Source organism: Pholcus phalangioides, unplaced genomic scaffold, assembly GCF_987345545.1.
Source record: "Pholcus phalangioides strain wild (caught in Gottingen) unplaced genomic scaffold, Ppha-v1.0 ptg000009l_1, whole genome shotgun sequence".
Lineage (NCBI taxonomy): Eukaryota > Metazoa > Arthropoda > Arachnida > Araneae > Pholcidae > Pholcus > Pholcus phalangioides.
This window is the reverse complement of record NW_028301602.1, coordinates 1,115,873-1,143,216: the sequence shown is the minus strand read 5'-3', so window position 1 is coordinate 1,143,216 and position 27,344 is coordinate 1,115,873. Positions and strand designations below refer to the sequence as shown.

Here is a 27,344-nt window from a genome sequence, read left to right as displayed (position 1 = left end):
AGGCAATCAGTGTAAGTCAATGAACATTGAAATTGGAATCTTATAAAATATGGGGGGGGGGGGGGGTTAAAAATACCAATTTTACAAGTGCCATCTGCTGTTGCAGAAACATAAACATATAAACATAGCAACTTGAATACCTTTGGCAACTGAAAATGTTAACAAAGGTGGTGCAATTGCAACATGTAAGTCATAAGAAAAATTGATTTGTATTGATTGGTTTTGGAACTCTCCATATGCTGTATACAGGGGCGATTCCATAATTCCCTGCCACACTTTACTAGCAAACCGTTGATTGTAGAGGCTTACTTCCAATTAGGAAAAGTATTTCAATGACGTAGAACCCAAATACATCATTCATGTTGCAAGGGGTTCTATAGTTATTAAAATAGAAAATTTTAACTTTTTATAGATACCCTGTCTTCAAAAGGACAGACCTATTAGAAAGTTGTTGCCCTCTCCCCAAGGCCAAAAAAAAAAATCTTAACATCTCAATGAATATGTATTGCTCTTAGCAACTTGGAACTTTTTCTATCGTGCTGAGGAGGGAACGGGGCAGCATTTTTCTAATTGGGTTTTTGAGGACAGGCTGTCCAAATAGAAAGTTTTATTTTAATAACTATACAACCCTTTGCAACATAAATGACTTATCTGAGGTTTACACTTTATTTGGGCATTTTTCTTTAAATTTATGCCTCTAGGATCAATAGTTCGCCAGTAAAATGCAATAATGGGAAATTATGGAATCGCCCTATACATTACGTTTAACAGAAAATTACTACCATAGTCCTTTAAGGAAAGAAATTGAACAATAAATGTTCATGAATTTAAATTTTTAATGTTCACCAACGAAATAAAACAGTTCTACAGAATTTCATTATTATATGAGGCCAAGGTTTAACGTATACACATACAATAAAAGGAAAATCTTACAAGAGAGAGTCAGCTTTTATTGTGGGAGGGTACAGAGCATATGTTACGTAATTTTCACGTGAAGCTCAGAAATTATTTTTTCACATTTCCCCCTTCCCCTGCAATATTTTACCATATTGTCATAATCATTGTTTTTTGTTAAGCCAAATGTATTTCCTATCAACGTGTTAAAAAATGTACGAGACTTTTTTTTTAAGGCTTACACAATGCTGGAAAGTATTTTTTAATGATGCAAAAACTATAGTAAAATGAATCAGAATGATTAAAATCACGTCACTTTTAGAATCAATCGATTGTCACACAAAACTTCTTCGACCAATGAACGTTTTGCAGAAAAAAGTTTTATTTGCAAATAAATGATGAGTATGAAAGACATCTATACACGTGTAAAACAATCTTATGTACATTTCACATTATAGAAGTAACAAACGATAATCATCTTTGATCTTGACCAAATATATTCAGGAAACGACCTCTAGTCATTTCTTTAGCTGCAAAGAAAACGAAAGTCGATACAGAAATTATGTGAAGGTCTTTTTTCTGTCCAACACATGCAATTCATAAGCCCGATGATAAGTAGTGGCCTAAAAAATAACCCAGTGCTTTCATTCTGCCTATTATTGCAATTGCTAATTTTTGCCATCAGAAATACATTTATTATTAGAATATTTCAATAATTCAGCCCCTTTAAGCAACACAGCAGAAATCATTAAACCCTATTGAATGCCATATATTTTTTAATAAAGTTGACTTCAGATTTTCAGCAGGCACAAACCGGGGGGGGGGGGGGGGGCTTAGGGAGAAGTGTTCCTTGTAAATGCTAAACTAAGATGCTTTTAAAGAGAAGCAAGACATCTTGTCAATGGCACCTTAAAAGAGTAAATCTTCAACCAGAACATTAGGCGAGTTAAAAACACAGCAGGCATGCACAGGGTTGTAACTGCGACTTTTGTGTGTGTGTGGGAATGAGCAAAAATGATTTTGCCACCCCCATTACTCTAAAATTTGACTACATCACTATTTTTGTTCTTTCTTGAACTTTTCCACCCAGGGTAGTTGCCCCCCCCCCCCCCCCTGGGCATGCAGCCAGAATATATTTTGGGTTATTATATAACCATACTTTCCACAAGTAGAATATTCTAAGGGTATCCATTCAAAACACAAGCAATATGGTCAAGATGCTCGATGACAAACAAATCAACAGAAAGATAAAATGTTTATCAAACAAGTACCTTCTTCCAAACCAAGCTGGTAAGCGAGATTTTGCAAATCTTTAACTTTTTCCATCAGGGCCGAAGCTGTCAGACTCCCTAAACCTGAAAGTTCAAACAAAACTTCTCATAATTCAATTCTCTTTACACAAACATTTGGATATTCTGCACCTTTATTGAAGGAATTTTTAACTCCTGAAAAAAAAAAAGCTCACACAAAAGAACTTCAAGAAGGTAGGGAACCCCCACCCAATACTCTATTGATACACAATGAGCACACAACACAGCTCTCTCGAATCCTATAGGTTATACATGTAACAAATGGACTCTGTCCCCATAATGTTTTTCTTGTGACTACTGAAAAGATTGAGGAAATAGAAGTGAAGAATGACAAGGAGTAGACGCAAGAGTAGATAGCAGGGTTCATACTCATTTTCGTAAAAAAATTTCCCTGACTTTTCCAGGTTTTCCTGTCAAATTTTAAAAAAATTCCAGGTTTTTTTTTTTAAATCAAAAAATTTATATAAATTAATAAAAATTTAGAAAAAATTAATTATATTATAAAATTATTTATATTAATTATAAAATTAATAAATTTTAATTACAATATCATAATGACATCATTATCGCAGATTTTTTTACACACATTCATGCTTTTCAAATACACCTGATGGAGAAGAAAAATGGAGCACAATTAAGGAATGAAAGATTTCCCTTTTAGGCAATTTCAATGCCCACAAGATTTAAGCCTTTACAGTTGTTTCCTTTGTGACATAATTAGTCAAAGATGTAGTTGGTTTCACTGCATCAAAATTCTTTACAGTTGGCTTGCACTCGCGAAAGCGCTAGAACCGAGAAGCTACGCAATCGGGGGTTGTTCACTGAACTCTGATTTCACGTGCTTGGCATAGTTCTGGATGACTTATCTGCCCATGTTGCGAGTTTTACCGCAAAGCTGCCACCATACGGGTCATTTTTGACTGCTTCGATCCAATCATCCTACTGACGATCCGCTCAGACAAGTTTTCTTACAACGTATTGTTTTCAAATAAAAATACCCACGTGGAAAATCAAAACATACCCGTGCGTCATCTGTCGTTCCTAACTGAAGTCAACTTACAAAATTATCGCAACTGCGCTTTGTACCCATGGCTTTCTACAATGCGTAGTTATGATGTTTCTGGGGAAGCACTAGGAAAAAGTTACGATAAAGTCGTAGCAATACGCTTTTCCAATCGGACTTACGAAATCCTCCTTGGCAGTATCTAACGTTTTTTTGTGATATATTGCAATATTTTACGGATTATCAATATTTACGATGTTATCTGAATTCCCTTTTTCATCCCCACGGATTTTTTCCCCTCATTATTATTTTTGATCAATCTTTTTTCCCGATCAGACGGCAATCGTGACGATTTTCCAGGTCGTTGTCTGAAATTTCCAGGTTTTAAAGCAAAAATGGGCCATTTTCCCTGACTTTTTTTAGTAAAATTTTCTTCCCCTGACTTTTCCAGGTTTTCCCGGTTTTCCTTGACCCGTACGAACCCTGAGATAGGCCATTTTTCATTGGCCAGCTTCAGAGTCTAAAGACAGTCAGAAGAACCCAGTTACATTGTGGTTAAACTAAATTTAAACTGACTATGATAAAGTGCAGCTGGCTACTTGGTTGACACTCCCTCCCAAGTAAGTGAACGATCAGAGATGCCGCTGTACTCTAGTTTACCTGGGTCCCGGTTCCTTTTGAGTAAAAGTGGGTCCCTCTCGAAAAAATTATATTCCCCCCATTGTTCACTGGTATCACTAAAACAAATATGCAGTCTATCCTGCTTATAGTGTTCCCATTTAGAATGTTTTAGTACACTTTATTTTCGTGGTCCCAACTCTTGAGTAATTTTAATCAAGATTTCCCATTTAAAAAGCATTTTCCCACTTACAATGTCTTTTATGACAGTTTTTTTTAAAAACGTTATAAGCAGGATCTACTGTATTTAAAAGTTAAGCACAGACATTTATATATTTACTAATAAATCAATGAATAAATTCCCTTCCGATTGATTTTCCATTTTGTTATAGACCTTAATATTCAAGAATATCTTGTGGTTAAATTTAAAGCAAATGAGATTCTGACACTTGTCTTCTGATTCCCTCTATAATGCGAAGCGATTTCTTCGTGGTCCACCATTCTGATCTGTCACCATTTAATTGCCACACATTTTCACACCTGAATATGGCAGCTATGTCAGATTTGTAAAGGTGAAACTTAGTGTGTGTACCCCACATTTGGTGTGTTTTATGTTCAGTAGGTGGTGCCATCTATCCAGGGCCGAAACTAGCTACTTTCTCAAGCGGGACAAGCATGCATTCTGGGGGCCCCCTTTAGTCTAGAGTACGGAGCACCAGACCCACCTACTGCCCCCCCCCCCACATTCTATCCTCCAAATTGCTGATGCGTGGGATTTGAAATTTAATGTATACATATTTGTGTGATTGTCATGGCAACCAGAACATTCAGCATATGGCCCCTCATTCAGGGACGCAACCAGAGAGAGAAATATCAGTCATTCTATTCTTCAACAACCCGCGCGTATATCAATACAGTACAGTAAAGTGGAATGCTTCATAGAAACTACTTTTTCAAGGTCGGGCAATCACGATAGAAAGAAAAAAGTTATACAAATACAACGCCACAACAGTTGGGAGGTTGTTGAACCAAGTTGGGGAGGTTTTTTCCACTATTTTCTTCTTGGAACTACAAGGGGTGATCAAATGAAAAGGTACGAAACGTAACAGTTAAATATTGCATATTCCACCATGGGAGAACGTAGCGAGACATCTCGGGAGTCTCTGACTGGGATCGGAGCATGCGCAGGAGAGAGCAGAGGCTCTTATCAAAAGTGCCGTCCAAATGATGCGGCAGTCCGTATGAGGACAAGATGGCATTCGTGTTGCAAAATTAGACGATTGAGGAGCAGCGAGGTGTTATCCGATTTCTGACAGCGGAAGGTGAGAAACCGGCAGCTATTCATCGCCGGATGGTGACAGTTTACGGGGAGAAATGTGTTTCTGACAAGTCTGTCAGAAAATGGAGTGCCCGTTTTCGTGCAGGCCGTGAGAGTGTGGGTGATGACCCGAGACCAGGCCAGGCAAACACTGTCATCACGAGCGATCTCATCGACAAGGTGGACGACCTAGTGAGAAGTGATCGGCGTGTCACATTGCGAATGTTGGCGGTGAAGGTGGATGTCAGCTATGGAACCGTGTGGACAATTGTTCACGACAGGTTGCGAAATCGGAAGGTGTGTGCCGCTTGGGTTCCGAAGCAGCTCACCGACCAGCAAAAGGAACTGCGTATGGGGCTAGCACTGCAACATCTGTTTCGGTATCAGGAAGACCCCGCTTTCATGGAGCGGATCGTCGTCATAGGTGATGAGACCTGGTGCCATCGCTACGAGCCAGAGCGGGACAGCATGCGTCGTCACCTCCCCCTAAAAAGTTCAAAGCCGTGCCGTCAGCAGGCAAGGTGTTGCTCACCGTCTTTTTCGACGTTCAAGATCCGCTACTTGTGGAATTCCTCAAGCACAGAAAAACCATTAACTCCGATGTGTACTGCGAGACACTCAGACGCCTACGCAGGTTCATCAAGAACAAAAGACCGGGGCTGCTCACGAAGGGTGTGGTTCTGCTCCATGATAACGCGCGTCCACACGTCTCCAAAGTCACACACATGGAACTGGCCAAGTTCAAGTGGGAGCCGTTGGACCATCCGCCCTACAGTCCGTACATGTCGCCCTGCGATTTCCATGTGTTTGGTCCACTGAAGAAACACCTGAAAGGGAAGCGCTTCAACTCGGACGACGTACTCAAGGACGCTGTGAAACACTGGGTCTCGTCACGGCCACAGGAATTCTGGGAACAAGGAATCCTGCGGCTTGTTCATCAGTGGGATCGTTGTGCTCAGGCCTATGGTGTATATTTTTCTACATTTGTACCCACCGTGTCGTTTCGTACCTTTTCATTTGATCACCCCTTATAGTAAAGAATGCATGAACCAAATTTTTATGCGTCTTTTTCCAAAATTCCCGGTAATTGATATGCTATAGCGCATCAGTGGTATCTGATGATTATGTCTTCAAAACAAATGATGCCAACTTAATGAGAAGCTGTAAAAAAATTTAAAAAACAAACAAATATAACAAACTGACTACCAGGCCGATCGAACAATGACCCAGTCCATATTTGAAGGAATTTCTAATGAATATGGCCCCCGCTACAAAACAAGAGCTGAATGTTGGAGTTGCTACTATTCAAGAATGAATTAAAATTGAAGCTTAAATTCAAAAATTCTGTAAAACGATGAATTTGAAGAACTGGACCTTAGCCAAAGATGAAAACACTTTTTCTTAAAATTCTTCCAAATTCTTCTGCAGTAGCGCTAATTGCAGGGGTGAGAACTCTGCGCCAATTGCGCCGCACTGCGCCAAAACTAATATCTTGCGCCATCCTGCTCCAATAGCGTATTTTCGCATTTTTCTGTGCCAAATAGCGAATTTTGCTTCAGTATGCCCGGAATTTCGGAAAGGTCGCCAAAAAATTTTTGTTCCTGCTAGCCACGAAACGTTTCTTTACGAGAAGAGCGTGTTTTATTCCACTATACTTAAACTATCGGCCCCTGATCGGGCTTTCCATCGCGAAACCCCGATATTGTCCGTGATCGTGGAACTGAAGATGGTTTGCAATGACTTTCAGCTTTAAAGTGCGAATTCGAGTGTTTCCGTTTAAAAAAAAAAGTCGTCACTGGAAGCAGCAGAAATTACTGTAGTCGATTGTCATTGTGATAAATCCCGATGTTTCGTGAAAAAAATTTTCATTACGGGAGTAAAAAGCGCATGTTCGCCGAATTACGAATGTTAGTTTAGAAACTTTGCCGAATAACGAGCGTTAAATCGCCAATGTTGCCGAATAACGAGCGTTAAATCGCCAATGTGCCGAATAACGAGCGGTAAATCGTCAATCTCGCCAAATATCGAGTATCAGATCGCCAATCTCGCCAGATAATGAGTGCTGAATCGCCAAACATCGAGTTGTTTCCTAAGAAATTCTTTCCCATTTTGCAACAATTTCTTTCAAAGTATAAAAAAATTTAAAACTTATAAAATTTTTTTAGCTCATTTGAAGTGCTGCTCAATAGTGCCCTCAGTAAGCAAAAATCATTTTAAATAGACGGGTGCAAAAAATTTTATGACAGCCGCTCTTTCAAACAAGGTGTCAAAAGCCTAAAACACCAAAAACAAAAATCAAGCTGACGAAAAGATGTTTGATAACAAAAGACAGTGCAGTTTTATTTTGAAAAGGGTTGAGGGTTAACGAAAATATTCTTGTTAATTTCACTGCTCCAATTTATAAATATCTGCTCCGAATCCCATATTTTGCTGCTCCAAATCCCGAATTTTCTGCTCCAAAACTGCTCCAAATCCTGAATTTTGCTGCTCCAAAGCTGCTCCGAAATGGACTTGGTCACTTCCCACCCCTGTAATTGTTCTGCGACGTATGTCGCAGATTTTGGCAGATTCTACTTTGGGGGTTCAGTGATCAACATGCAATTATTCGCCGGTATCTATTATTACAGAGAATGCAAAAGCAATCAAAATTTTTGACTTCCTCAAATCAGTTTCTATCCTGAGGTTTGTGCGAGACAAAAAAAACTAATTCTTTTTATGTATCTCCGAGATGCAGCTGTGCCTTACAATTCGACATCATGCAATCCAATTTCGCAGATCTATGGTGGAATTGCTGAGGACTGCATGCAAGATGGACTTATATCAAAAGCTTAGACCCATAATTGGGCAATTCAACATTATTTTGACATAAATCAGTGGCTAATTGGCATCCCTGTACCTACGACAAATGACAACAGGATTGTTTGTCACCTCTGTTATTCCTTTCAATTCACTGTATCACTTCCTGAACATAAGCCAAAAAAGAATTTTGAATTCGGACACAATCCTCAAGATCTAAAGTATTACATTAGAGTAGAACTTCGTTTTACGAGCATAATTTGTTCAGTGAATATACTTCTAATCAGAAACACCCGTATATCAACTCAAACTTACCTGTAGGCAATAATGGAAACTCAAATGAAATCCCATTTCATGACCTTTCTTCTCTCACGCTAGCAAAATCTTTTTTTAAAGGGAAAATAATATAGGTTTTATCATTTTGAATAATTGTATATTATTACTTATTTTATATTGAAGGCTCATGTACTGCCAGAATGATGCAAAAGAACAGGGAGTAAGAGTGAAAGATGACAAAATTCTATACCTTGTAAAACAGAAATATCTTCATGATCCAGATCTTTCAACCATTCTGCTTTTGGGCTTTCCTCATTGTTCGGCTGAAAAATAATATAAATGAAAAGCATTTAAATATTGATTCGATAAAATAAATTCAGAATATTTTCTACTATTGAACTGTGGACAAAAAATTTTACAACAAAGTTCTTAAGGTTCGTCTACACACGCACACTATGTGTTGTCCTTCAGTGATTTGCCAAACTCCCCTGTACAGCTAAATCTGTTTTTCACGATAAACCTACCTATAAAAATATTTTTTTGAGCAAAGAGATGATCTCCAAGAAAATTGAAAGAGTGAAAAATCACCTGAAACACTGCAAAGCAAAACAAAGTGTAATACAAAATCCAGAGAACAACTGTGCTACTGAACAAAGTGGATCTGCCACTGAAAAAGATTCTACAGATATTGTAATTGATGTTGAAAATGGATATTTATTGAATCCCAATCAGAAAAAGTGACGACTACAAGCTTCTATGTCTACTTTTGTTGTTAAAACCTCCAAGTAACATTGATAAGAAAATAGCAACATTTTTTTATTCAGCAAATATAGCATTTTGTGTTGTAGAAAGTCCTCGGTTTGTTGATATGGTTTCTTCTTTGAGACCAGGATATGCTCCACCAAATCGCAAACAATTAAATGGAACTCTATTAAATGAAGCAACTGAAAAAATAGAACAAAAAAAAAAAAATATCGATGATGCTACTATAACCTTAGTTCAAGATGGATGGTCTAGTGTTAAGAATGATCCCATCATTGGTTCCAGCTGACATACAGGAAAAGAAGCATACCTTCTAAAAATTACAGGTGCTGGTACTAGAAAAAAAAGTGCTGAATATTGCGCCGAAATCACACTGGAATCAATTGAAGAGTGTAAGACAAAATATGGGAAAAATGTGTTTGCTGTGCATACAGATAATGAAGCAAAAATAGAAAAGATGAAAAATCTTTTGAAGGAACATCATCCTAATATACTTATGCTTGGTTGTTCTGCGCACTATTTAAATACAGTGACAAAAGAAATTTCTCCAGTTACTCTTTTGAACCAAGTTCTCGAAGCGCAAAAATATTTTTGAAATGTTCATCAGCCTCATGGATGACTAAAAGAAAATGACTGTCACGCACAAATACCTCACGCTGGAATTCTCATGAAGAGTGCATTTCGAGCTTTTTAAAAAATTATCATAAATATGTAATTATTGCATCTATACATCAAAAGTGAGTTTGAAGTTTGAATCTCAAAAATACTGGATAACATTGTCATATGTAAGGAATGTTTGAATCTAAGAAAACAGCTGCCACTCATTTGCATAGCCGTAGACGAATTACAAAAAGATGCAACAACATTGTCACAGGCTGTGGAAATTTAGAAGAACACCACAAGTTATTCTAAAGTGATATAAACAAGTAAGAGGACCAGAGCATTTTTTAGCCAACATAATGGATGCAAAATATAATGGAAAAAGGCTTAGCCCAGATGAAGAAACAGAAGAGTGGATAATGTAACATCATGCTGAGTGGTTGCTTGCAATTATGGCTTTCAAAATTAGGGATATGGACTATTTTCCTAAATCACTTTTCTCTGATAATATTGTGTCACAGTTTTTAGCAGCAAAATGGTGGAAAATCCTACAAGATAAAGTACAGGACAACAAGTACAAGTTAGGTTCTGACTTTTGTTTTTTTCCTATCTCTGCATTCTGTTCCATTCTTTGCTATAGATTATTTAGGAAAGATTTGCGGGCTAACAAATGATTCTTAGCAAAAACTCTGTGGGTTTTTTTAGGTGGGACTGTACTTTGTACATGTTAGAATAACAATTTATTCTCCCATGCAAAGAAATTACATTCAGCTACATAACATTAATTTCTACTTAAAAATAGCAGGCTTAAAAGGTAAAGTTGTTTTACTAATGATAAATGTAAGTGGGATTTTGTATGCTAACAAATGTTTTTAGCAAAAACCCGGCAGGTTTTCGTAGGTGGATGGGTTTTTCTGGGCTGGGCCCAGTTTGCCAACCCTGGTTGTTGGTGCATTTTTTTAGTCTCATTTCATGAAATTCTTAATTCATCAACCCTACTTTACACAACGTTATACATTTTATTATATGCACACATTATACGTACATGGGCCTGAACGCATTGAATGCACAAATACTCTACAACGGTAACACCTATCTATAATAATATTTTTCTAAGTTCCTACACAATAGTGTCGGGGCAGAGGGTGCTCCAGCATTCGCAGCATTTTGTATCATATGTCAAAGCACCCCCAGAATTAATCCAGAAATCAAGGTCTTCAACGAAACACCTCAAGTTGAGCACTCATTAGGTCAAGAACACTTCTGACACTGGTCTTTACAGTGTCATTATAAACAGGTTTTACTTTAATACGAATAACAAGATTGTGATAATTTACGAGACAAGCAATGGCACCTGTTAATCGCAAGGGTTCATTTTTGGTTAATACATCAAAGAAACTTATGCCACACTTTTAGGATCCTGTATGGCAGCAAGTTTCACTGCAATGCATTTGTGCATGGGCAGAAAAAAAAAAAAGCTTAGTGTATTTATTTATTACCCTTTCCCGAAAAACCTGAGTACTTTTGTGCAGATGGGCTTTTAGGTTATAAGAAATTCATACTCACAGGCATCGTTGAAAGGAACTCTGAGACGCCAGGAACTAAAAATAAAAGTTTTTTTCAAAACGTAATTTTTATTAATAACAATAATTTTTTCAATAACAAAAAAATATGTACATGTGCACAATTGAGATGGAACAAATATTCAGTTAGTATTTAGGCCTTTGGTTGAATATCTGTGTAACTACTATTTAACCCTGTACATGCACCTCATATACATTCCTCTTTGGATTGAATTTCTAATGAATTGATACATGCCAGAATACATGATCTTAGTGTAAGTGTGGCCCTCCCCAAAGCAGAATGTTTAGTACTGTTCTGTGACAAGCCCTCAACTGACTGGAAATGTTCTGCAGTAAAAATCTCCATGCATGTAATAGTGTTTTTTGCACTTTTTCTTAAAAATTCTTCCAAATTGTTCTGCAGTAGCGGTAATTTTTGTGCGACGTATGTCACAGATTTCGGCACATTCTGCTTTGGCCCTAATGTATTAATGTTATTAGACAGGGCTGCAACTAGGTATTTTGCCAGCCAGGGCAATCACACATTACGTCATCCTATGTAATGTAGAAAGAACAGTTACAGGAGTAATTCAGCTCCTTCTCTGGTTCAGCTCCAGGGGCACCAGGTCTATCTGTTTTCCCACTAGTTGTGGCCCCTGTTGTTAGAGTTATGCTTGCTTCACATTATACTTATGACAGGATCTGACTTCCATATTTTGAAATAAAAATGGTAAATGTGCCTCAATTTTTGTGTAATGTAAATGTACGTATCATGTTGAAAATCTGCCTGCTCTTTATGGAGTATGGAGACTCTTTCAAATGGGAAACCTGCTTGCATTTGTGCCTCAAAAATGAGAAACCATAAAAAATGGACTTCAGCTGATCAAAATTGTGCTACCAACAAGGTTCGTACATGGGTCCTAATAATGAAACTCTAGCATGATATTGCATGACCCCAATGACTGCACAACAGCTATCTGTGTAACTACAGGATATTAAATGGAAAATCTCTGATACTTCCATTATAACAGCCTTAATAAAAAAAAGAGGAAGTTGGCACATTTGATAATTAAGGCCATAATAATATTAGTTGAGGCAGAAACATTCCAAGTGCACTGGACACTGTGCCAATGAAATTCAAACAGGATAAGTTAAAGTAAGTCAATTCAGTTAGATACCTCTGAGTTTTAATTGATGAGTATCTTTCATGGTCTAATCATCTTGGAAAAAAAAAGAGATCATTAAACTTCTGTATAAACATATTTTTGAAAGAAAGGTATTTTGTACCCCTTTTATGTAATGCGCGTTATATTTTCACTGTTTTTCTCTAAATTAACCTATTGCTTGGAAGTATGGTCATCTGCCACTCAAACATCTCTGGAATACCTGATAATTGCTCAAAAGAAAATATGAGGGTGATGAGCTTTGCCTCATTCAATAAGCATACGGCTCCTCTTTGTAAATATGGTAAAATATCAATTAGCTGTAATAATGTATGAATCACTACATAAACCAACACATATTCCCCTCTTTTCATATCACTGCACACAGATATCGAACAAGATTCTCCATCAGGAACTGTATCCCGTCCCCTACAGCGAGAACAAATGTCAAGAAAAATACAATTTTCCTTCGGCATATTCACATTTGGAATTCTCTGCCACTGAGTCATCCACCTTCTGGAAGGAAATCACTTGGAATAAGCAATGTGTGCATGCCCTCGCCACAGAGAGCAACAGGCCTACAACAATAGTTACTCATCATTACACTTCATTCATAATTACAAAAACTGATGGCAGATGGAAGCACAACACACAACAAGCATTACACAGAAACAAACTTCACGTCAGGTTCACTACACATACACTCACACATTCCAGCATGTACCAATTCGTTAGAGGTTCCGCAGAGGAATATGGACGAGGTGCATGTGTAGTTTAGAGCACACATGCTCGTCTATACATACATACAAAAGCAATTGTTATCAGTGATAGGTTTTCTTTACCTTAATCAATTTATGCCGATATCAAACTGATTGTTAATAAATAAAACATTAGGTAAATTTAAATGGCAGCAATAACTAGATTTGCTTATGCAGAAAGTTAATATCAAGTGTATAATTATATTAAATTTTTACTTTTGTCTAGTTTTTCTCTCGTCTAAATTATTAATGATTTGTCATTGAATTAACGTGAAAAAAAATTGTCAGCATAAAATTTGATTATATCAGCTTTTGGTTACCATCACACTTTTTAATTTAATTAATATATTTACACCTGTTGGGCTGATATAAACTATATATAGACTATACAAGTGCAGAGATGTCACAGGGTCAAGAGCATTTTACTAGCTTTTAGCGACTGCTTTCTTCATCACATTATGAATTAACTGTTATACCGTGTCCATTCAAATGGAATTTTTTCCATTTAACTGTAATTTTTATGGAAGGTATACTATAATACTATAATTTTTGTAGTTTGATTGTAATTGACTGGGAACAAATAAATTATGTTATGTCAGGGAAGTACCGAATCTATTTTCATAATTTAATCTCAGCTTTTTTTCTCCTCAATTAGTAGAAAATAATTTGGAGGTCCCTCTGTCTTAACAAGGTTCAACTAACTGGTATTTAGGGCTCCTACTATAAAAAAATAGAAAAAGTAGGGCAGGGAACAGACAACATAATCAAAATACAATTGAACGAACGACTTTAGTAGACCCAAAATTGCAAAAGGAACCATGGCTATACGCGTTTCAGAACTATATGAATATTCTAAGAGCAATAGCAGTCGATCGTGGCTACTGCAGCTCTCTCATTGATAATTTACACAGCAAACTTATTAAAAACACTTCTGCAACCAAATCTAAACCCGAACACAAAAATTTGATCATTTTGCCTTTCTTCCCAAAAAACCAGCCAACGCACCACTAAAATCCTTCGAAAATACAATTTTTCTGTGGTTTTCATCCCCGCCAATAAACTTAGCTTCTCTAAACTAAAAGATCCAATTGGCCCACTCAACAACTGGGGCATCTGCAGCATTTCATGCCAATGCGGATTATCATATATAGGTCAAACTAAATGCGCCCTAAAATAACGTTTAAATGAGCATAGAAGATACGTAACCAACCAAGATTTTAACCGCTCATCCATAGCCCAACACTGATGGTCCTTTGACCATAAATTTGACTTCTCTTCTGCCAAAAATCATTCAAAAATGCCCGTCACCATCTGACTTGGACTTCTTCGAGTCATTTCACATCAACAAAAACACAAACCAGTTGGTCAACGACCTAACCAGCACACCATCCTTCTCAAAAATCTGGCAAAAATTCTACAATAAACTCTTCTCCATCAGCATCACTATCATGTTCTCGTTTGCCATTGGCTTCACCATTTTTTCTTTTCTCTGTCCTCCTCCTCTACTCTTGTTGCAGGTTAATTTTGAATTTGACTCTTTTGTCTACAACAGCGAGTAACTCCTGCTATAAGGAGTACTTTATATTTTCTTTATTTCTGCTACTGATGAAGGAACTTCATATAGTTCCGAAACGCATATAGCAGTGGTTCCTTTTGAAATTTTGGGTCTACTAACGTCACTCGTTCAATTGCATTATCTAACCCAAAAGGTAATTCATTTCTAACATAATCATAGCATAATAAAAAAAAATATATCTAAATTATTTTATTTTTTTTTTACATTTAAACTTTTTTCTTTCACAGCACTATTTCAGAGTATCCTATAAAACTGACTTCAGATTTGAAAATTTCTTAAAATCTTGAACCCCTGCCACTCAAACTAATACCCATGAAACTACAAAATAGAATAGCAAGTAAGAATTAAAAAAAGAATAATGATCTAAAAATGCTTAAAAAGGAGGGCAAGTTCTCTCAACCAAGAAGATTTGTGGTGAATCCAGTGCAATGAATGCCCAAAAATTTCATCTTAGTCATCACAGCTAGTTTCATTGGAAATTTCGTCCGAAGAAGTCGCTTTTATTTTGCATAATAAATTCATTTTCGTGGTTTTCTGCATTTTGCTCTTCTGTATCTTCGCTCTACATCAGAAACGTCTTCGGATACATCATTGAGAGTTTAATGTATCCTTGAGAAGACACCATTGAATAAGGCAAATACACAAAAAATAATAAAAGTCTTAATGCATTTCAACACCAATGGGTGCCGTCTTCAGAGGAAAAATTTAACCACTAGTCTCGCTGACCGAGTTCCCCACTTGGGTTGAATACCAAATCTTCACACTCGGTTGCTCTTCCGCTGAGCAACCGTGGTCTCTCCATCTGAACGTTTTTTGGCACATACTGAAAATGCATACAAAAACCCTGTATTCGCTGTTTTTTTTCTTCGTCTGAAATTTTTTTTTGACAACACTCAGCAATCGTCGTTCAAGTGTTTTGTTGACAAAATTTGAGTTGTGCTTGTTTAGGATGGCTCATTCTTCTAGTGCTACTGATAATGCTTTTAAAAAGTAAATAAATATGAAAACTTGACAAGAAAAATTGGATATATTGACTATGCATGGCGAAGTCAATACCTGCTGTGATCCAGCATTACGAATCAACGGATCTACGTTGTGGTATATCAAGAAAAAGGAATCTCTCTCTCTGAAATTTGTTCAGCCATAGCTGCAGCTGCACCCGTGGCAGTCAAAACTTTGCAGCGCCTATGGGACCCATGTGTTTCACGTACAGAAAATGCTGTTTTTTTGGGTACAAAAATGATACAAAAAGCTATTCCAAGTGATTGTAATATTATAACAGAAAAGGAAAAAAATTTTATTCTTTCATAAGGAAAAGGCTAGAGGAACGTCTATTTCATCCGAATTTATGCAAGTATAGGTTGTTTCATAGGTTTAAGAAACTATTCGGATGGTGCAATGTAAAAAGCACTGGCGATCAAACCTCTGTCGACCAGGAGGCAGCTAGAAAATTTCCAAAGACTTTGTAGAAAATTATTGAAGAGAAAGGTTATGAAGGGTTATTGAAGAGCAGGTGTATAACACTGACAAAACTACACTATTTTTTGGAAGAAAATGCCGGAAAGAAGTTAAGCAACAGAAAAAAGCAAGCTCCTGATTTTAAGACAAAAAAAGATAGACTTAATGTGTTGTTTTGCACAAATGCGAATGGGTACATGATAAAGTCCACCATCATTTTCAAATCTGCGAATCCCTGAACATTGAAGGGAAGGATAAGCCAAAACTCCCAGTATTTTGGACGAACAATAGACTATGAAAACACTTTTCCTGGATTGGTTTAAACGGTTTTTTGTTCCAGAAGTCGGGAGGTACCTTGATAGTGAATACATGATATTCTTAAAGTTCTTTTGATACTGGGTTGACCGAGGAGGAGTTAATGCAGTTAACTGGTCCTGAAACTGAAGCAGCATTAGATGAAGATCGAGATAAAGACGTAGAAGACAAGTTCATCACAAGTAAAATAGCGGAAGGGAATCGCAAGCACAAATCAACAATAGATTATTTTCATAACATAGATCCCTCTATTTTACTTTCTTCACATATAGAAAAATTAGTAGAGGAAGCCTTGTCAACATACTTGATGATATGCAGAAGACACGACAAACAGAAAAATCACAACATACTTTCAGAAAACATTGCCAACAATTGCTGCACCCTCTTTTACTTTCCCTTCTACCTCTGCGTCACCCTGCTCTTTCTCATGGTGATATACAATAGATACATAAACGAGATATACAATAAAAAACATATGGTTTCTGTTATTCGCGAATTTCCGTATTCGCGTCGCGGTCACTCCCGGAACGTAACCCTCATGAATACCGGGGGCAACTGTACTGTCTCGCAGTGACATGTTAAACACACGCTTTTTTTTATGTATAAATAAATGTATAAAATCGTATATAAGCTGTGACAGTAGCATAAACATTTTAAGGTCTGTGGATGACAATATTGAAGAAGATCCTCTGCATGGCATCCACAAGGGTGGGGCTTGTTGAAGTAAATGATGTTAAATGTTTTGAATTTGTGAAATCCTCGGCAGATGGCGCCACATTGTTCATGTTTGTTCTATTTTCACAGTATTAGTAGTAGTGTGTTGTGTTTGTCCGGTATGTTCAATAAAGACGTTAACTCCAGTCTGAGCTTTAAAAACTGTATCAGGTTATGGGTTTTCCGCACGATAAAATGCGCAGCAGAGATCGGAAATCGGGTTTTTCGTCAAGATAATTCGGCAACGTGATTATTTCTCGGAAGATAGCCATTGTCGCGGCGGGTTTCGTCGATCGGCCTTTTTTTTGCGCGGGAAGAAAGCAGCCGCCGGCAGCCATCGTAAACAACCGCTGAAGAAATGGAAAGCGATCGTCGCTCATCCGAGAGGTACTTTCGTTTGCTTAAAGTTCCGGCTATTTGCTGAATTGAACTGTCGCGCAGCCAAATCTTAGTTTTCCGTAAAAGAAAAAAGAAAAGAAAATGGATTTGAGCCGACACATCAAGCCTTTGACTGGAGATGGTGACTGGGTGATATGGAAAAAGAAAATACGAGATTTGCTCGATTATCACGAGGGTGCGATTGACGCGATCGATGGCAAGCTGAGGAAGCCAGAGACTCTTGGTGAAAATGCAAGTGGATCGGAAATTAGGAAGCACAAAGAACTTTGTGACTCGTTCCGGAAAGCAAATAGCTATGCCAAGTCAATGATTGCAAGCACGGTCACCGACAGTGTGTATCAAAAAATCATGGACAATGAGTCGGCCTATGAAACATGGGAAGCTTTGAAGAAGCAGTTTGAGGCAACTGCAAAGGATCAGTTATTCAAGATATGCACCGAATTTTTTGCATTTGGATGGGTTCCAGGAGATGATGTTTCCACACACATAGCAAAGCTAAGGAGTCTCTGGAATGAACTGAATAATGGCCTTGAAGCAAGAAGTGAAACCAGATTGCCGGACCTGATGCTAGTCTGCAAGATTTTGCACATTTTGCCAAGTAAATTCGAGACCTTCAAATCAAGTTGGATGCTATTGGCTAAGGATGACAAGAAGTCATTCGAAGAGCTGTCAGTGCAATTGTGCATGTTTGAGAGAAATTTCACGAAGGCAGAGGATAGCAGCAAATGTGTACAGGAGGCATTAATAGCGGCAAGAGCAGAAAGTCAGAAACACGATGGTAAAAACAAGCCAAAACCTTGGAAAAGAGGAATATGCAACTACTGCAAACGCAAAGGACACTGGGTAAAAGAATGCAGGCTGTGGATTGCTGATGGAAGACCACCAAAGAATAAAGCCAATGAGATACAGGTGAATAAAGCAAGTGATACACCAGTGCATAAAGCTGCAGCAAATATAGCGTTGATGTCTGTCTCTGAAGAAATCCATGTTGCAGATAGTTCAACATCATATTGGATCGATAATGGGGCAACGAGACATGTCACAAACTGTTCCAGTTATTTTGTTGATTTTGTGAAATTTGATAATCCTTGTAGCATCAAAGCTGCTGGAAGTGAAACTTTAGTCGCAATAGGGAGAGGCACCATCAGAGTCAAAACAACTGTTGGCAGAAAGAGCCAAGAGATTCTTTTGAAAAATGTTTGGTATGTTCCACAAATTAGTAGAAATTTATTTTCTGTTCTCGCAGCGCAAGATAGGAATAAAAACAGTGAATTTGTGTCAACTCCCACAGAATGCTGGCTAAAAGTTAACAATCAAGTAGTGCTCCATGGATCACGCAGTGTGAATGGTAGTTTATTCAAGGCAGCTATTGAACCGATTTTGCCCAGAAAAGAGATAGAAGTGCATACTGCAGTAGACAGCTCCTTGTTACAATTATACCATGAGAGATGGGGGCACCAAGACAAACGCCACATCAAAAGGACACTAGAGAAGGAGTTAGACATCACTGTGAGCCTCGATAAAGAACTGTGTGAGCCATGTGTTTATGGCAAAGCACACCGTTTATCATTTGGAACCAGAAAGAAAACTTCGGAGCCAGGCGAGCTCATTTCCGCTGATGTTTGTGGTCCATTCGAGGAATCTTTCCAAAAGAAACGGTATCTGGTGGTGTTCAAAGACAGCTTCACCAAGTTTCGATATGGCTACCTACTGAAAGAAAAGTCAGAAGTCAAAGATGTGTTGGAACATATGCTTGCACATGCCAATACAACAGGACATTCAGTAAAAGAATTCCTCAGTGATAATGGCGGTGAGTTTGACAATGAAGATGTGCGTGCAATCCTGAAGTCAAGAGGAATTGTCCAAAGACTGACAGCTCCATACACACCTCAGCAGAATGGAGGTAGTGAACGTGAAATGCGCACCATTGTTGAAATGGCCAGAACGTTCAAATATTCAAATCCTGAGGCTAACTTCCCTGCAGCTATCTGGGCTGAGTTAGTAGGCTCTGCCATATATGTATTAAACAGAACAGGCAAGTCATCAGTGGAAGACAAAAGTCCGTATGAACTTTGGCTTAATAAGAAACCCAGGTTGAAACACCTACGAGTGATAGGGTCAACATGCTATGCGCATATTCCAAGCCAGAAGAGGAGAAAAATGGAAAAGAAAGCCATCAAAGGTTACCTGGTGGGATATGATGGGGATGAACGCTACAGGATCTGGGTCAAGGAAGATCATCGTGTAATTCTATCAAGAGATGTAGTCTTTCAAGAAAGGCCAAGCAATTGCGACAGGCATGCCAAATTACCATTATCAGATAGACCAGTATATGAAGAACCAAGTCAAGACCAGAGTGAAAAGCATGAAGTTGAGATTGAAGATCCTGAACAAGAAAACGAGAGTCAAGAAAGCATTTTGAGTGATGCTGAAACTGATGATGAATCAGAAAATATCACATCAGACAGGCAATTAAGAAACCGTTCCCTCCTGCATAAGCCTAGACGTTTTGAGCATTACATCATGGAAGCAGAGTCATTCCTGAGTGATGAAGATAATCCCCAAACATATGAAGAAGCAATCAACAGCAAGTGCAGCATAAATTGGAAGGCGGCCATGGACAGTGAGATGAGTTCTCTTAAAGAAAACCAGACATGGGAACTGACTGACCTACCACCTGGAGACAGGGCGATACCCTGCAAATGGGTTTTCAAATTAAAAACAAACCCAGATGGAAGTATCAACAAATATAAAGCCAGACTCGTTGTAAAAGGATTCACTCAACGCCAAGACATTGACTATAGTGAGACATACAGTCCAGTAGCAAAATTAGGCACTATACGAGCAGTGTTGAGCATTGCAGCTGAAGAAGAAATGCATTTAACACAGTTTGATGTATCAACAGCATTCCTTTATGGAGAATTGGAGGAGACAATCTACATGATGCAACCAGAAGGTTTTAATGATAGCACAGGAAGAGTGTGCAGACTCAAACGTAGCCTCTATGGCTTAAAACAATCTCCACGTTGTTGGAATAAGTGCTTTGGGCAGTTTTTAGAAGAACTCAGTTTTCAACCAAGCAAAGCAGATCCATGCTTATATATTCGGGAGAAGAAAGGTAGAAAATTATTGATAGCATTATATGTAGATGACGGGTTAATTGCTGCATCTGATCAACAGGACTCTGAAACATTCATCAAAGAACTGAAAGCAAAATTCAAGGTCTCCGTTGGTGAAGTCTCATGTTTTCTAGGACTTGAAATTGAACGCCATGGTGACAAGTCAATAACAGTTAGTCAGAAAGGATATGCTAGAAAAATCCTTCAGCGTTTTGGTTTTGATGAATGCAAACCTGTTACAACTCCTATGTTGAAGAATTCAGAAGTGCAAAGGACTGAAGATACCAAAGCTATCTTTCCATACAGACAAGCTGTAGGTGCTTTGATGTATCTAATGGTAGGAACTAGACCAGATTTGGCCTACAGTGTAGGTTATTTGTCTCGGTCACTGGAAAATCCATCTGCAGAAGATATAGTGAGAGTAAAGAGAGTGTTTCGTTATGTCACTGGCACAGTTCAGTATGGAATCACTTATCGTGCAACTGACACAAAAGGTGTGCTTCAGTGTTACAGTGATTCAGATTTTGGTGGATGTACAAAAACTGGTCGGTCAACATCTGGATATGTGATGATATATGCTGGAGGAGCTATCTCTTGGCGAAGCCAAAGACAAGCTATTGTTGCCACGTCAACAACTGAAGCTGAAGTTGTTGCAGCATCAGAAGCAGCCAAGGAAGTTATTTGGCTCCAGAGGCTTCTCAAAGATATTGTGAAATTAAAGAACATTCCCATCCTTCAAGTGGACAACAGGGCAGCTATAAAATTATCACATAATCCTGAATACCATCGGCGTACTAAACATATCGAACTGAAACACTTCTTTATCCGTGAGAAAGTGCTCCAAGGAAAACTTGATGTTGAACAAGTGTCAACAGAAGAACAGGTGGCAGATATCCTGACTAAACCCCTAATGAAGTCAAGACTATTGACTTTATGTTGTCAAATGGGACTTATAAGATACAAATCAAACAATTAACAGGGGAAAGTGTTGAAGTAAATGATGTTAAATGTTTTGAATTTGTGAAATCCTCGGCAGATGGCGCCACATTGTTCATGTTTGTTCTATTTTCACAGTATTAGTAGTAGTGTGTTGTGTTTGTCCGGTATGTTCAATAAAGACGTTAACTCCAGTCTGAGCTTTAAAAACTGTATCAGGGCTGACAGGGCCCAGATGATTCTCATGTTTTGTTTTTTGTCACTATAAATTCACTGTATAGGGGCCCATGAAAGTCTGGTCTGGGAGTCCGCAAACGATCCCAGACTAGGGATCCTGCTCCAGGATGTGAGGGCCATGGTCCCCTGAAGTATAAACTAGAAATATATTTTATCAGCAAATTTACCCTTTCCCTTCATTTATACTCCCCTTTTGAGACGGGCGTCTTTAGCTTCAAACATGGGTGAGAGTGCATAAAAAATATCCCATAGCGTTGCGCCGAACCATCTGAAAACTGAATAAGCTTCTTATAAGTGGGTGAGAACCCACTTATAAGAACTGAAAAACTTCTACCTAGAACTACTGAGCAGTCAAAATGACTGCGCTCAGTAGTTCTAGGTAGAAGTTTTTCTACAAGACCAATGAAATGACTAGGAATTTTTTTTTTTTTTTTTTGCACTAAAAGATTCCTTTCGTCAAATTAGGGAAAGTAACGGAGCGAAATTGCCAAATTTCCAAAAATAAAGATGTAGTGGGTGATCAAAATTCAGAAAGCGGTCAGAATGACAGCGCGGTAGTTCTAGTGTTAAGGGTCGTCTCAAAGTTTTCCGAAAAGGAGTAATTTTTCTGTGAAATGCCAAAAGTTTTGCCAAAAATGGTTGGAACAAATAATTCTAAATAAATTTCCTTCACAAATTGAAATCCATTTAAATTTTTTCTGAATTATCTTTTCTGTCATTAATAAAATGACGAATGACGAATAAAAATTATTACTCTTTTCAAATTAAGCAACATGCATACTAAAAACCTAGGCAGCACAAATTTCTGCTGCTTGAACACCAAAATCTTATTCCTCCTGATATAGCAAAAAAAGTGTGTGCAGAAAATAATAAGAGTTTCTGTGAAAAATTGGCTTCTCACAGAATTTAAAGGAATTATTAAATTTAAAAGCAAAATGCAAAAAACGAGAAAAATATAAAAATACCTTATTTACTTCAAGAATTTCTCAACCTAATAGCATGTTAATAGATTATGAATCACGATCAGAAGTACAGCATCTCAATGACTATTTTTTCCAATTTTTTATGCCCTTGAACATAAGATTTTGTATGTCTTATTCCATTAAAGCATTGGATGGACAGATTTTTCAATGTTTGAACAGACTTTTATTTATTTGTTAACAATGAACTCTTTTTCACTATCTGTGTTGCCATATGCTGCAGATAAAAAAAGTCTCCACCAAAACTGGCAAAATTTTGAACTTCGGGCAGCTTTCCAAGTTACAAAGTTTGAATATGTCTGCCCAATATCTATCTATCTATTCCCTGAACTGATTTCACTTCTTGTAATTGTTTGGATTGTAGTGCAACCCATTCATCACACATAATCAATAGTTCTGTTGGTGATACAATGTTAAACAACCTCTCAGCAATACGTGAGGGAGTAATCTACCATCCCAGCAATGCACGAGATGGAGTATGAAAAACAAGAAAGGGTGCAAATATTTCATTCCCTCCAACAACATGTTTTGGAAAGGTAGGACATTAATATATATTAGGTATCTCACAGAAGTTATGTAAAATGAGCATGCTCCTAGTACAAACTCCTTCCTCTGACTATTGTGAGCATGCTCCTCCCCCACCAATGCAGTGGCGGACCGTGCGGCCATATTGGGCGGCGCTCAATGAGGGGTGCCAAATGGAGTTGAAAGGGTGAAAAAAGGTTTGTCGATCAAAAACATGTGGTCAGTAGTGCCAAAAAAAAAAAGGTTCTGCATGGGTAGAGATTTTTTTCCCTCAAGCTGGCCTTTCGCCAAATCCGGATTTTCGCGATGTGAAATTGTTACAATCGGCAACCGCCGACGATAATCACACGACCGCATAGTGGCTAGATGACAAAACTATGAATATTTTTGCTGGAGTTTTTACAGATTCTATTTTTTCCCAACGATCTCCGAAAATTTTCGGTAATTTAAACGAGTAAACCAATCACCTTTTCGATGTATGCCGTCTTTGAACGCAGGTTGGCAGCCGCGAAATTACCGTTATTTTCAGCATATAACCTATAACCAGCAGGAGAAAAAACGGTCTCCGAAATTGGAAAATTTGACATATTTATTCAGAGACTTTGATAGAACGCCGGTTATACCAATAACAGTACAGGACTTTATACTTCAAGGTAGTATAACTACCTTCCAAGGTCACGAGATAACGCGATTGTGGTAGATGGTGGGAAGTGAAAAAAAAATTGAAGTTTCTCCCCCCATATCTTTTTCCGTGTCTCGGAAAGAACGCGTCCCGTGAACAACAATTTCATGCGCCTTCTTCCTAAATAAAGGGTATTTGACGTACTACAGTGGATCGTACTATTGGATACAAGAAATAAGTAATGAGAAAAGTAAAAATAAAACAATAAATAATTGAATGATTTAAAAGCAGTCAGTACTTTGCTCTGGCCATAGCTCTGGTGAAGACCTGTCGAGTTTCTCATGACTCAAGAGAGTGATACTTGTTTCATCTGTAACAAAATAGAGAAAGAAAATCAAAATTACCAGCTATAACATGTGCAAAATTGAATATCTAATTGAATGCACAAAATGTTGAATTACACAGTGTGATCGAAATAACCACCTTACATAAAAAACCGGGTTATTTGCATAAAAATGATTATTAAAGAAACAAAAACTAACAATAGTTGAAATTTTAATCGAATAAGAGGTAGAGTTTGGCATAAAAATGACACATTGAATGTTTTTAAACACTGGGTGACCAGATTTCAATAGTACAAAACTGGGACTCCCTCCCACATTGTGGCAATGTTTTAGCACCCTTCCTCTGAATTCTCTGTCTCAAATTAACACTTATTGATAAAGAAACAGTATATTTACATACTGTGAGAACATATGTGGCGCTCTAATGATATGGGTACTTGCAACTTTCAGGAAATACTGCTTCCAGATGCACAAATGGTTAAACTACAAATGATTTTTACATTTATTATTACATACCATGAGCAACATATTAATTACAGTGGACTATGCTTATAACATTTCCATTTAGAATGTTTTCCAGCTTAGTACGACTTATTTTCATAGCCCCAACTCATACTAATACTGCAATTTTCCACTTTAAAACGTTTTCCTGCTTATGTTTTTGTGGTATTTTAAAAACATAAACGGGATCTATTGTATTACAGTGGCTGCAAAGTTAATGTATGAGTATAATGGGATCCAGTTAAAATTTTTGAGAGAAAATACCTGAATATGTAGGCAAGCATGCACAGTCAGTTGGGGGAGGGAAGTCTTCGAAAAACCACTTTGCCGGAAGCCCAGCGGTACTTTCAATATAGCTCTGTGGACATACATGGAGATAGACATGAAAGGCTGCGGGCGCATGATAATGCCAATGATATATATATATATATTAGATCAGTCTGCTCTCTATCATTGATGCTGAAGGAGGGCATTTGGCATATCTCTGCCCATGCTTGCGGACCAGTAAAAATGTTAAGAGCAAGGCAGACACTTCATATTTGGCCAGCCTGGACACAGGGGTTGTTCAGGAAAAAAAATCCACTTGAGTCCCAACTTGTTTTGAAGCCCCGACCACATTTTATTGGTTGACAAAGCTTCTTCCCCACACTTCAAACTCAGATTTAGCATCCCTCCTGGAGCGGTACGTCATGCGGAGCTATCCCTGCTCAAGAAGCATGCATTTTAACAACCCCATGCAATGCTGAAAGTGCAGTTGAGTAAATTTGGCGCCCCCCCCCCCCCTCTGTTGGAGGCACCAGACCCACTTTTCCTTTCCCAAAGCAGTGGCCCACACATACACCCCTTCTCTAAAAATTTGGTTGGTTTTGCAGGGCCGTAGCGTAGATTCTCGGGATAAACCCCCCAGAACAGGGGCGTAGCCAGAAATTTCGTTCGGGGGGGGGGGGACCAAAGTGACAGAACAATGGATTTGGCCATCTTTTTCCCTTTTTCGGTCATTTTCTCACATTTCGGGGGAGGCAGACCCCCCAAGTCCCCCCCCCCTCGTTACGCCTTTGCCCCAGAAGGGTTATTATGCATAATAAGTGATTTTTTTTTTTGCCCCCTCCCCTTTGGCTTGGGGACCGGGTTACCGGCCTAGTTGTGGGCCGTAGTGTGCCTTCTCGGGGCCCAGGGGAAGACTTTTCGTTGGGCAGCCTGTGGTTCTGTTTCCTCACTGACGCCATTTAAAGCGCCCCCACACTTCGGTGTAGGCTTCGTAAAATCGTTATCGATGCATGGGAATCGAAATAGTCCATAGGATCGATCAATTGTGCGAAATGTTTCGATTCCGGAATAATTGAGGCAAAATAATATTTTGATCAATAAAGAATTCAATTAAAATTCAACTTCCTCCACACACACAAAGGCTCCGCGAGCGCTGAATGGCCAGCGTGAAAGGAGGACATCTAGATCGAAGAATAAAAAAGGAATCAAGTAACAACTAAGAAAAGATTGGGAATCACCGAAGGAGTTGCGACTCTCCCCGTTCTCGACGTGATTCTCGACTTTACACACAGGTTTCTCATTTTTGCTTGCCGCCATGATGGTTGATTGAATCAGCTTCCGAACACCTGTTAGTATTACTCTTCCTTTTCTCAAAAACTTTTTTTTTCTGTATTAAAAAAAATTGTCGATTTACCAGTCATTTATTTCATAAAATAAGTTTGAAAAATTGATGAAAATATTTAATTGTGTGGAAAACGTCGAATGAAATATTCATGACTAGGCTGACCATATTTTCTCGAGAGAAATACGGGACATCGGGATTCCAAATACTAGCGGCTAAAAATCCGACATTCCCTAGTGAACTCGACCAATCACAGAGGAGCGGGAATGAGTTACTCTCGAACCGTAAGTTTAGCGGCGTAAACACTGTAAGAGAAGTGTAAACAACAGTTAACTATCATTGCAAAGCGCACTACTGCACAGGAATTGGCAGAGTCATGATGAAGGGGGTTTGATGGATTATAACTATCCATTGGAACCCCGTTTCACCAAGCAAAATTTTATGGGTTTTTACCCCTCCCCAACCCCACTTGTCAGCAAAATCAAGTAAACTGGACCAAAACCTTCTAGATTAGTACCGTTACTAACTAAGGGGGCTTCCGGTGCCCTCCCCCATTCTCGAGAAATACGCGGGTGGGGGATATAATAATATATTGTATGATGTACACACCCCCCCCCCTCGTGACCTCCAAGAGTAAAAAAATGGAATTTAAAAATTTAAATTCAAATAATTTTAATGAAATATCGTATAAAAATATCTGTACTGTTTTCATTAATTTCTGTAAATTTAAAATGTTTTTTGAAAGCTTGTGATGAGAGGAAATATTTTACCCTGTACCCCCCCCCCCCTTTAAAGGTAGGTCCTGTGTAAGCCCCCCCCCCCCTCCGGGCCCTCTTTACTTCTCTTGTTGATCTGAAGCAACCTAGTAGAATAGATCGGGATTTCAGGCCATTGCACTGCTGAGGTGAGCACCTCTACCAATCAACAAAACAACCATCAATTGCCATTG

General features: G+C 38.3%; 1 protein-coding gene across 2 annotated transcripts; it reads right to left on the bottom strand.

Annotated features, from left to right (window-relative positions):
- Nucleotides 1–1,254: 1,254 nt before the first annotated feature.
- LOC149081602 (protein lin-52 homolog) lies at nucleotides 1,255–26,496 on the bottom strand. 2 transcript variants are annotated; one of them, XM_089237007.1, is made up of 6 exons: nucleotides 26,292–26,488; nucleotides 24,240–24,311; nucleotides 11,144–11,178; nucleotides 8,466–8,538; nucleotides 2,166–2,249; nucleotides 1,255–1,424 (listed from the first exon to the last, which is right to left on the bottom strand). In XM_089237007.1, the coding sequence occupies exons 1-6, from the start codon at nucleotides 26,368–26,370 to the stop codon at nucleotides 1,369–1,371; spliced, it is 399 nt and encodes a 132-aa protein (XP_089093133.1). In that variant the 5' UTR covers nucleotides 26,371–26,488; the 3' UTR covers nucleotides 1,255–1,368. The 2 variants fall into 2 exon arrangements, with proteins under 2 accessions (XP_089093133.1, XP_089093134.1); XM_089237008.1 differs by lacking the exon at nucleotides 2,166–2,249 and having other exon boundaries at nucleotides 26,292–26,496.
- Between the last annotated feature and the right edge of the window lie 848 nt (nucleotides 26,497–27,344).